Source organism: Mercenaria mercenaria, chromosome 10 (genome assembly GCF_021730395.1).
Source record: "Mercenaria mercenaria strain notata chromosome 10, MADL_Memer_1, whole genome shotgun sequence".
Taxonomy (NCBI): domain Eukaryota; kingdom Metazoa; phylum Mollusca; class Bivalvia; order Venerida; family Veneridae; genus Mercenaria; species Mercenaria mercenaria.
The window spans coordinates 59,381,332-59,394,375 of NC_069370.1; the positions used below are offsets into that span (position 1 = coordinate 59,381,332).

General features: G+C 36.6%; 1 protein-coding gene across 5 annotated transcripts in view; it reads left to right on the top strand.

The window, feature by feature from the left end:
* The window catches only part of LOC123561423 (basic salivary proline-rich protein 3-like), a 244,315-nt gene that overhangs the window by 196,049 nt on the left and 35,222 nt on the right, over positions 1-13,044 (top strand). The window contains exon 10 of one of the 5 annotated variants that reach the window (XM_053553188.1): positions 1,188-1,696. The exons of the other annotated variants lie outside the window; for them this stretch is intronic. Coding sequence (XP_053409163.1) covers positions 1,188-1,212 — 25 coding nt within the window. The 3' untranslated portion in view covers positions 1,213-1,696. Of the gene's footprint in view, positions 1-1,187; positions 1,697-13,044 lie in introns of those variants that run through there. 5 annotated transcript variants of the gene reach the window in all.

Sequence of the window (13,044 nt, forward strand, 5' to 3'; positions counted from 1 at the left end):
AGTGTCATGTGCAAGAACTAGGTCCCTAGGTCTAAGGGCAAGGTCACAGAGGTCAAAGGATACAAAAATAAAAACTTTGTCCGGAGCATATCTTCTTCATGCATGAAAGGACTTTGATGTAGCTTGGCACAATTATTCACCATCATCAGATGGAGTGTCATGCGCAAGAACCAGGTCCCTAGGTCTAAGGTCAAGGTCACACTTGGAGGTCAAGGATACAAGAATGAAAACTTTGTCCGAAGCATTTCTTCTTCATGCATTGAGGGATTTTGATATAACTTGGCACAAATGTTCACAAGCATGAGACAGAGTGTCATGCACAAGAACCAGGTCCCTAGGTCTAAGGTCAAGGTCACACTTAGAGGCCAAAGGTAAGATACAAGAATGACTTTGACCGGAGCATTTCTTCTTCATGCATGGAGGGATTTTGATGTAACTTGGCACAATTGTACACCATCATGAGACGGAGTGTCATGCACTGGTCCCTTCTTTTGAATTACTTCCCTTTGTTGTTATTATAAATAGCTTATATTATAACTTTTTCATTACTAGTCGTAGGGAAAAATCGAGACCACTTTTCTGTAGTACAACATGCATGTTACATCCAATTCTGAGGTGTATTTTGAGCTATCTCTACCTGGTAAGCATTTTTATACGGACTTGCAATTTTTTCTTTATTTTCTTTTTCTTTTTTTCTTTTTTTTTTTCTTTAAAGATTAACTTCCCTTAGTTGTTACTATAAATAACTTACATTGTAACTTTTTTATAATTGACCGCAGGGAAAAACCAAGACCACTTTTCTGTGGTACAACATTGTTACTTTCAAATTTTGGGTGTATTTTAAGGTATCTCTACCAGGTAATTTTTTTGTGGACTTAGAAAAATAAAAGAATTACAATAATTTCTAAAAAACAAAACATTGTAAACGACTGCAAAATTAAAATTCCATTTGCAAATACAGGTGCTAGTGTAAAGAAATTTGCTGTGATGGGTGTATATTGTGACATTCTGGCACTCTTGTTGATAACATCTTGAATTCTGTCATAAAACACTTGATAGACTTCAATATAGTGTGTTTTGCATGTTAAGCCATGTTTCAAATGACATGCATACCATTGATCTAGAAATACAATTTATATATTTGCAATAAAGAGATAAAGCTTATAAGATTCTTTCACTGCTTATAGGTGCAGATGGGAATTTCCAGCCTGAAGGGTAACAGTTTGTTGCATTTGAAGTCATTTCAAATATCACAAACATGTCCAGAGTAGCTTTAGCTCAGTGGCAGCCTTTATGTGCAGCAAAGCCGAATGTGGTGGCAATATGCACAACTATGCTTGCTTGGTACTGATCATAGTCATGATTTTAATGCTTTTTCAGTGACAGTTTAAGATTAAGACCTAGGACTGGAGCAGGTCTTTAATACACTGCACTTATAATGTGCCCAGCCTTTCAGTAGTCCAATAGGACATTTCTGGACAGCTTGATAACTTGACTGTTGCTGTCTCCATCACAGAGGGATGACAGTGAACTATAAAATATCCTATCATAAAATAATCCCGATAAGCCAGATCAGTAAGGCTAAGCCTAAAATTCAAGTTTTAAGTTGAAATACAAATGTACATGTATGTTTCTTTTTATCCAGGAAAGAAAAAATATTTGTAAAAATAGCATATAAAAATTATCTAATACAGTAGTTGTGGTCATTTCATTTTTAATCAACATCTTTTTCCCCCACTTCATTTTTACTTTTTCACGTGGTGTGAAATCACCAAGCTGTTCCAGATTTTTGTCATTGCAGCCAACAACACTCAAACTCGCATCTTCAGCAAAATAAACATTATCAAATCCATTTTCAAATCTTTCTTAAAAAGCTTTCTTAAACGCCGCTTTGGTCCAGGTACTGATTATCTGGATGAATAATTGTGGAACAAACTATTTCTAGTTTAAACAGAATCGAGATCATTACGGTATAAAATGGTCTCCTTTTTACTTACAAAGAACAGTTATTTCATATGTAAATGTTTTATTTTCAAAATGGAACAGTTGCTCAATAAAACTCTCAGTCAGTGGGCTTATCAGTAAAACTCCTGACAGGCTCAACAAGGGCAAGATGCATACGTAATCTGGTAATCACACTATGTACCCAGATAATCCTAACTCAGTGCCAACATGGCTGACAGAAAGACCATGTATGTAGTTAATTTCGCTGTCTTTTTTCATGTTTTTATGTTAGTATGCAATGTTAGCGTAAAACATTTGATAGTCATAATATCCTGTATTGATAACTTTTTTTGTGTACTAAATATTTCAATCAACAATTCACATGATGTGGCAGAAATTCATTAAAATGTACTCAAAGAAGTCTTCAAAATGAACATGTTTTATGTTTTTAACTGTTTTAAAAGTACCAGAAATTGCAATAAGACCTTACTTATCAATATATTAGTTCAATAAACATCTCTTAGACATTATGCTTATCAATATCAGAGTTTGAAATTCATTTTTATAGCTTAAAAACTGTACTGATTATGAAGTGGGTTTAGTTTTGCGGATAATTCCTGACTGGTATAGGAAACAGTGCTGGATAAATACGAACTTAGAATGGATAAACACCTAACCAAACAAAAGCATAGCTGTTCGTCTGTGCTTTATGTATGAACTATAGATGCTGGTAATACTGCTTGAACGTCTGCTTCAGAAGTCTATTATTCCCCGAGATAATTCCACTGATGACCCGTCTTAGTATGCGTGCTTGTATATATACATAACAGCAGGATTAGGCTCAGTAATCCAAAAATCTGCAGCTGGTCACCATACTTCCTTTGTTAATCGGAATGGCGGAATTAAAAAGACGAAAATATGGACCGTACAGGAAAAGGCAAAGAACAGATCAGAACGTTGATGATGTACCAACGTATGGACTTGATATGAATTTAGAAAATTCAAATGTCATGGTAATTTAAATTAATTTTATTCAATTTTATTTGTTCATTTTAAAGTAAAACTTGAAATTCCAAATTATTTGTCTAGATATGAACAAGAGCAGGGTCACTACGGAATTAACCGGAGTTAGCCGATGGAAAGTGAATACAGGGAAGAAGCCCGAACATTCAGATAACGTTAACCGGTGTTAATGTGAATAAACACCCACACATGCCTTAGAAAATTGCTAATATATTGCATAAATTTAAGTCAAAAGACTCGTCAGCAGTTACATTATCCTTCTCTCCGTTACACTAACATTAAACATAATGTTTTGGCAAAATGTCACCGATGGTAAACATCAAAAAGTCTAAGTAAGATGACAGAGTTTGGCCTGACTCAGAAAGATTTTGTCGTTTTGACAGACAAACATTCTTTAAGTCTACGGGCAGTGCATAAATTCAAAGATTTTTCATTGTTTAAATTTACAGATTGAGTGTATGAAATCTGTTAAAATGACCATCTAGATTAGCTGTAACGATTCACCTTGCACAAATAAGAATAATGTTGATTTTCTGGCAGGAAGTGTTAATGAGAGTACAGACCTGTAGAATCTGATTCTAGGGGTATGGTATGGCTAGACAATACTGTTAAGGGATAGAGCATAAAACTGTTGAAAATGAAAGGCAGTGGCTAGTGTGCCAACACCTGTGCAGCAGACCCAAGGTCTACCGTCTAGTGCACCGTCACTGGTGCAGCAGACATGAGGACTTAGTACTGTGACCGTCATTTTTGTTATACGTAAAATATAGCCTTATAACCTTGACTTACCTTAGCTCAGTAGGTAGAGTGTTGGTCTACGGATTGCGGGGTGACAGACATGAGTTCGATCCTCGGGTGGAACGTATGTTCTTTGTGACATTTTCATAAAAGACATTGCGTCTGAAATCATTATATAATCCCCCCACCTCTAATTCATGTGGGGAAGTTGGCAATTACTTGTGGAGAACGGGTTTATACTGGTACAGAAACACTGGTTAGGTAAACTGCCCGCCATTACACGACTGAAATACTGTTGAAAAACTGTATAAAACCCCAAACAAACAGACAATTACTCAGATATTTCTGAATGAAAACATCGCTATTGGCAACAGTCTGTTAGAAAGTTTATTATTTGCAGAATGATTAAGGAGAGCTTTCAGTTATGACCGAATGATTTTCATTGAAAGAAAATTATTAATTTTGAATTTCATAACAGCATACTAGTCAATTTAAGATTAGTTGTTGTCTGTATTTGGAATATATCATCAAAATTGAAACCCGAAGTTGATTTCAGATTCACTATCTCGTGATCAGAGCTGCCAACACAAAAGACAAACATGCCCAATCCAATCTTTAAATAATTTTGACAAGCAACCCAACAACGCCTACATTTGTAGACCTTTATTCATTGTCTTAATTTAATCTTTATTGCCTTCCATAATTTTTATCATAGATTTTGTGAGATATAGCTTAATATTGTAATAAATAAAATAGAATCTAACAAATATTGAAATCATAAATAGTTTTCACCGTACATGTACGTTATTACAAATATTTGCTTGTAAGGTGTCTTAATACATTTCTGAACTTCAGGTTCCATGAAGAATTAATCCTCAATTGTCACTGACATAATAAATTTGAAATTAAGATCAAATTTCAGTTTTGATATACATACATATATATCTAAATATACAGACAGTAATTATGTCTCCCTCAGGAGACATATTGTTTTTGCCCTGTCCGTCCGTCCTTCCGTTCGTCCGTCCGTACGTCACACTTCATTTCCGAGCAATAACTGGAGAACCATTTGACCTAGAACCTTCAAACTTCATAGGGTTGTAGGGCTGCTGGAGTAGACGACCCCTATTGTTTTTGGGGTCACTCCGTCAAAGGTCAAGGTCACAGGGGCCTGAACATTGAAAACCATTTCCGATCAATAACTAGAGAACCACTTGACCCAGAATGTTGAAACTTCATAGGATGATTGGTCATGAAGAGTAGATGACCCCTATTGATTTTGGGGTCACTCTGTCAAAGGTCAAGGTCACAGGGGCCTGAACATTGAAAACCATTTCCAATCAATAACTAGAGAACCACTTGACCCAGAATGTTGAAACTTCATAGGATGATTGGTCATAAAGAGTTTGTTTGTTTGTTTGTTTGTTTTGGGTTTAACGCCGTTTTTCAACAGTATTTCAGTCATGTAACGGCGGGCAGTTAACCTAACCAGTGTTCCTGGATTCTGTACCAGTACAAACCTGTTCTCCGCAAGTAACTGCCAACTTCCCCACATGAATCAGAGGTGGAGGACTAATGATTTCAGACACAATGTCGTTTATCAAATAGTCACGGAGAACATACGCCCCGCCCGAGGGTCGAACTCACGACCCCGCGATCCGTAGACCGACGCTCTACCTACTGAGCTAAGCGGGCGGGCTGGTCATGAAGAGTAGATGACCCCTATTGATTTTGGGGTCACTCTGTCAAAGGTCAAGGTCACAGGGGCCTGAACATTGAAAACCATTTCCGATCAATAACTAGAGAACCACTTGACCCAGAATGTTGAAACTTCATAGGATGATTGGTCATGAAGAGTAGATGACCCCTATTGATTTTTGGGTCACTCCTTCAAAGGTCAAGGTCACAGGGGCCTGAACATTGAAAACCATTTCCGATCAATAACTAGAGAACCACTTGACCCCGATTGTTGAAACTTCATAGGATGATTGGTCATGAAGAGTAGATGACCCCTATTGATTTTGGGGTCATTCCATCAAAGGTCAAGGTCACAGAGGCCTGAACATTGAAAACAATTTCCGATCAATAACTAGAGAACCACTTGACCCAGAATGTTGAAACTTCATAGGATGATTGGTCATGAAGAGTAGATGACCCCTATTGATTTTGGGGTCACTCTGTCAAAGGTCAAGGTCACAGGGGCCTGAACATTGAAAACCATTTCCGATCAATAACTAGAGAACCACTTGACCCAGAATGTTGAAACTTCATAGGATGATTGGTCATGAAGAGTAGATGACCCCTATTGATTTTGGGGTCACTCCTTCAAAGGTCAAGGTCACAGGGGCCTGAACATTGAAAACCATTTCTGATCAATAACTAGAGAACCACTTGACCCCGATTGTTGAAACTTCATAGGATGATTGGTCATGAAGAGTAGATGACCCCTATTGATTTTGGGGTCACTCCATTAAAGGTCAAGGACACAAGGGCCTGAACATTGAAAACCATTTCCGGTCAGTAACTTGAGAACCACTTGACCCAGAATGACGAAACTTCATAGGATGATTGATCATGCAGAGTAGATGACCCCTAACGATTTTAGGTTCACTCTGTTAAAGGTCAAGGCCACAGGGGCCTGAACATGGAAAACAATTTCCAATCAATAACTTGAGAATCTCTCGACCCAGAATGTTGAAACTTCATAGGATGATTGTTCATGCAGAGTAAATGATCCCTATTGGTTTTGGGGTCACTCCTTCAAAGGTCAAGGTCACAGGGGCCTGAACATTGATAACCAGTTCCGATCAATAACTTGAGAACCACTTGACCCAGAATGTTGAAACTTCATAGGATGATTGAACATGCAAAGTAGATGACCCCTATTGATTTTGGGGTCAGTCTATTAAAGGTCAAGGTCACAGTGGCATGTTCATGTAAAATCATTTTTTGGAAATAACTTGAGAACCACTTGACCTACAATGTTGAAACTTAATAGGATGATTGGACATGCAGAGTAGATGACCCCTATATATTTTGAGGTCACTTGATCAAAGGTCAAGGTCACAGGAGCCTGAACAGTGACTTGAGAACCACTAGGCCAAGAGTGTTGAAATTTAGCGGGATGACTGGACATGCCAAGTAGATGATCCCTATTGCAGCCAACCATCAGTGTCATTTTGACTTTCGCTCCTGACCCCTATTGACTTCTTGCCTATAGGACTTTGCATTTGGGGAGACATGCGCTTTTTTACAAAAGCATTTTCTAGTTAATTTTGCATATTCAACTTAAATTGAGAATTAATTTTTTTTCAATGAAATTCATTCTGTCATTCGGAAATAACTTAAAAATAAATGACAGATACTACTGTTGCCGAAGAACAAAGATCAGTGCTTTAAGATAAAATGGTGAATTAACAGGTAAATCAAGTTTTATCTTTTCTTCATCCTTTTAATCATGTTCTTGCATATTACTGGTGAAAATATCTTTGAATTAAACTTTACATAAAGGCTATATTTTATATATAACACAAATGATGGTGCACTATACCTTGGGTCTGCTGCACCGGTGATGGTGCACTAGAGTCTATTTTAGACCTCTGATCTGCTGCATCGATGACAGTTCACTAGCCACTGCTAAAATAAAATATCAAGTAAGACTTGATCAATATTCTGCAGCTGGTGTAAACACCATGTGACACGCTGGGGGTAGACAAGCTTACTGTCGCTGAGTGGCTGCTTTTTAATTTCTGACTTTTGCAGCCACCACAGTTTGACTGTCACTATATAAAACTGTATACGTCGGATTAGTTTGACTACCCAGGGGGATACCACAGAACACCCCAGGATACCTTTATTTTTATAGAAAGCTTTGAAGTTAATTGTTTTTTTATTGCAGCTTTATTATATTGAGCAATTATTAAATTGAGCATGAATATAGGTGCATCTTAAGTAGCAAAGTCATAACACAAACCCCAGGATGCCCACTCCTCGCGATTACTGTGACTGATAAACTGTATACACAGGGCCACCTTAAGAAAGCTTGCAAATACTTATTTTGTTTTTATAAATGTACTTCTTTTGAAATAATTAGACAGCGCTTGTTAAATATTATATCGACAGAATTTAATTCAGACAGTAAAATCTTCCTTATTTGTTTTTGAATTGTATATTATTTTTAGCTCACCTGTCACATAGTGACAAGGTGAGCTTTTGTGATCACGCAGCGTCCGTCGTCCGTCCGTCCGTGCGTCCGTGCGTAAACTTTTGCTTGTGACCACTCTAGAGGTCACATTTTTTGTGGGATCTTTATGAAAATTGGTCAGAATGTTCATCTTGATGATATCTAGGTCAAGTTCGAAACTGGGTCATGTGCCATCAAAAACTTGGTCAGTAGGTCTAAAAATAGAAAAACCTTGTGACCTCTCTAGAGGCCATATATTTCAAAAGATCTTCATGAAAATTGGTAAGAATGTTCACCTTGATGATATCTGGGTCACATGCCATCAAAAACTAGGTCAGTAGGTCTAAAAATTGAAAAACCTTGTGACCTCTCTAGAGGCCATATATTTCACAAGATCTTCATGAAAATTAGTCAGAACGTTCACCTTTATGATATCTAGGTCAAGTTCGAAACTGGGTCACGTGCCATCAAAAACTAGGTCAGTAGGTCTAAAAATAGAAAAACCTTGTGACCTCTCTAGAGGCCATATATTTCAAAAGATCTTCATGAAAGTTGGTCAGAATGTTTACCTTGATGATATCTAGGTCAAGTTCAAAACTGGGTCACATGCCATCAAAAACTAGGTCAGTAGGTCTAAAAATAGAAAAACCTTGTGACCTCTCTAGAGGCCATATATTTCACAAGATCTTCATGAAAATTAGTCAGAACGTTCACCTTGATGATATCTAGGTCAAGTTCGAAACTGGGTCACGTGCCATCAAAAACTAGGTCATTAGGTCAAATAATAGAAAAACCTTGTGACCTCTCTAAAGGCCATATTTTTCATGGGAACTGTATAAAAATTGGTCTGAATGTTCATCTTGATGATATCTAGGTCAAGATCGAAACTGGGTCACATGTGGTCAAAAACTATGTCAGTAGGTCTAAAAATAGAAAAACCTTGTGACCTCTCTAGAGGCCATATATTTCATGAGATCTTCATGAAAATTGGTCAGAATTTTCACCTTGATGATATCTAGGTCAAGTTTGAAAGTGGGTCACGTGCCTTCAAAAACTAGGTCAGTAGGTCAAATAATAGAAAAACCTTGTGACCTTTCTAGAGGCCATATTTTTCATGGGATTTGTAAGAAAGTTGGTCTGAATGTTCATCTTGATGATATCTAGGTCAAGTTTGAAAGTGGGTCACGTGCCATCAAAAACTAGGTCAGTAGGTCAAATAATAGAAAAACTTTGTGACCTCTCTAAAGGCCATATTTTTCATGGGATCTGTATGAAAGTTGGTCTGAATGTTTATCTTGATGATATCTAGGTCAAGTGCAAAACAGGGTCATGTGCGATCAAAAACTAGGTCAGTAGGTCTAAAAATAGAAAAACCTTGTGACCTCTCTAGAGACCATACTTGTGAATGGATCTCCATAAAAATTAGTCAGAATGTTCATCTTGATGATATCTAGGTCAATTTTGAAAGTGGGTCACGTGCCCTCAAAAAGTAGGTCAGTAAGTCAAATAATGAAAAAACGTTTGACCTCTCTAGAGGCCATATTTTTCATGGGATCTGTATGAAAGTTGGTCTGAATGTTTATCTTGATGATATATAGGTCAAATTTGAAACTGGGTCATCTGCGATCAAAAACTAGGTCAGTAGGTCTTGAAATAGAAAAACCTTGTGACCTCTCTAGAGGCTATACCCTTGAATGGATCTTCATGAAAATTGGTCAGAATGTTCACCTTGATGATATCTAGGTCAAGGTTGAAACTGGGTCACGTGCCTTAAAAAACTAGGTCAGTAGGTCAAATAATAAAAAACCTTGTGACCTCTCTAGAGGCCATACTTTTCATGGGATCTGTATGAAAGTTGGTCTGAATGTTCACCTTGATGATATCTAGATCAAGTTTGAAACTGGGTCATGTGTGGTCAAAAACTAGGTCAGTAGGTCTAAAATTATTAAAATCTTTTGACCTCTCTAGAGGCCATATTTTTCAATGGATCTTCATGAAAATTGATCTGAATGTTCACCTTGATGATATCTAGGTCAGTTTCGAAACTGGGTCACGGTCAAAAACTAGGTCAGTAGGTATAAAAATAGAAAAACCTTGTGACCTCTCTAGAGGCCATATTTTTCATGAGATCTTCATGAAAATTAGTGAGAATGATCACCTTCATGATATCTAGGTAAAGTTAAAAACAGGGTCACGTACCTTCGAAAACTAAGTCAATAGGTCAAATAATAGAAAAACCTTGTGACCTCTAGAGACCATATTTTTCCATGGATCTTCATGAAAGTTGGTCAGAATTTTTATCTTGATAATATCTAGGTCAAGTTTAAAACTGGGTCACATGAGCTCAAAAACTAGGTCACTATGTCAAATAATAGAAAAAACGACGTCATACTCAAAACTGGGTCATGTGGGAAGAGGTGAGCGATTCAGGACCATCATGGTCCTCTTGTTTAGAGAGTAGTTCAGAAGACAGTGAAGATGAAAATGTTCAGCTGACAACCCCAGCTTGTGACATTGTTCCTGACAACCCGGAAGTTGATACATCTGTGTCTGGTTGTAGTCAAGCTACCAAGGACCACTTCAGCTCAAAAGAAAAGCTTCAAAATTTGTTACATTTAAACTATGATAGTTCTGACAGTAATGAAAACGATGTTGACTCTGGATCAGATGGCGCAAATCTATCTGATTACGATGATGAAGAAGAGATTGAAGATGATTTAGACGACATCTTCGCCAATGTTTCAAGTAGAGAGGACACTTACACTGACAAAGAAAATGAACTTCTTTATCCTGGTGCCAATGTAACTCTAGGAGCATTTATGTTACTGCTTGCTTTATTTTGCACTAAACATAACATTGTTGGGGATGGCATACAACAGTTATACAACAGTTATTAAATATAATATCTCTTATTTTACCCATTGGACACAACTTAACAACTAGTTTGCGTGCATACAAAATGTTTTTCAAAAACTTGAAAAACCCACTACAAAAGCATTTTTTTTGTAAACATTGTCTTTTTCCAATTGATCAGAGTGATTTGAAGTTTTGTGTAAATGAAGAATGTGGAAAACCTTTTGACTCTGCAACCGGAAATTATTTTTTAGAAAATTCCTATCATCAATCAGTTAAAGAATTTGTTTGCTCAAGATAATTTTTTTGAATCATTAAATCACAGATTTGAATGCAATGTTAGCAATGATCATTATAATGATCAATGTCTATGATGGGTCCCTTTACAAGTCTTACTTTAAAAATGATAGACCTTTAAAAAACCAAGAAAATTTATCATTTTTAGGAAATACAGATGGGGCACCTGTTTTTAAAAGTAGCAATGTATCAATTTGACCATTTTTTTTTTTTTTTTGTCGTTAACAAGCTGCCATACAAAATGAGAATGAAAAATGAAAATATGATATTGGCAGCACTTTGGTTTGGTAACAAAAAGCCTATGATGTCTACATTTTTGAAACCATTTCTTGACTCTTTAACGCAACTGTCCGACGGAATCTAGGTTTATGCCCCAAAAGTTGGATATTTCATTTCAAGGAGTTTTTTGATGTGCTTGACATGTGATTTGCCAGCCAGAAGTTTAATCTGTCACTCAGACCAATACAATGGGTCACACAGCTGCTGGAAATGTCTCCAGCAAGGTGTAACAGCGAAAAGTGGAAAAGGTCATGCGCATGTATTCCCCTTTGATCATGCATCACCTAAAGGCCCTGTAAGAACCAATGTATCAGTTGTAAGTGTTGCTGAAATAGCAGTCAACAGAAAACTTGAAGGAAAGTCAAAATCTGTTTCCCGTGGCATAAAAGGATCATCTTGGTTAATACTCTTCCCTCGTTTTTACATAATTGACGGAATAGCAATTGATTACATGCATGGTGTTTTACTTGGTGTGCAAAAACTTCTCCTTCGCTTGTGGTTTACACCTCAGTTTTCCCAAGAACCATTTAGTTTCAACAAAAGTGTGACACCAGCTGATAGGAAACTGAAAATGATTTGTCCAATTTTAGACATTACAAGACTTCCACACTGTATTCAAAATGACTTGAAATACTGGAAAGCATCAGAATTTCGCTCATTTTTACTTTATTATGGTTCTATCGTAATGTCTGGTATTTTAGATGATCAATGCTTTTCACATTATTTGCTTTTTGTCCAAGCCATTCAAATTTTATTAAAGTCTGGTTCTAGTGAGGTAGATAATGAGTACGCAGAATTGATGTTGTTTGATTTTTTCCAAACGCTTTTCTGAGCTTATTGTGAAAAGTTCATGACACTGAATGTGCATAAGCTTTTACATTTGCCTGATAGTGTCCGACAGCTTGGGCCATTGTACACACACAGTTGTTTTTCTTTTGAAGATAAAAATGGGGTGATATTAAAAATGATAAGAGGTACACAATCTATTGACAACCAAATTGCAACAGGAATTTCATTTGTTCAGAAAATACCAGAATTAAAACAAAAATGTATTAAATCTGGAAGTAAAGTTGAAGAACTGTATGAAAGGACTGAAAATCCATACAAACTAAAAAGACACTTGAAAATTAGTAATGGTGTGTATATATTGGATAGTATAAAGAATAAGAAATTGTCATTTAAAGAACTTGCAGCAGTAGTGAAATTTATTGGAGAGGCCCCAACAAGTGACACTTTCTTAACATTTAATATGGTTGAAAAAGACTATTTTGTTGTGTATGGTCTAGCATACAAAAGAATGCAGACATCCCAACTCTCCCGATCCGATCGGGTTTCTCCCGATTCTGGTTGTAAAACCCGATCACCCCGATCAGAAGTCTCAATCTCCCGATTAAAAAAAAACAAACAAAACAACAATAAACAACATAAAAAAAAAACAAAATTATGAAATAATTCCACTTCTTTGGCCTATCTGATACTGTACGTATCACTACTGATGAGTCTGTAAACAACACCTTTCGGATATTTTCGCACCTTATTCTACCGTGCTGATTATTGTTTATTACACGATTCAACAAAGCCAGGTGTTGATTAATGTGTCACAATTGAATTAAAATCCAGACATTAGATATCTAATTAAATTCAATCAAATTTAGATTAGAATTATACTGGCTTTACCTTTTTCTGTAACTTTTTTGAAATCGAAAGTAGATGGTCGCCGAGTCAAC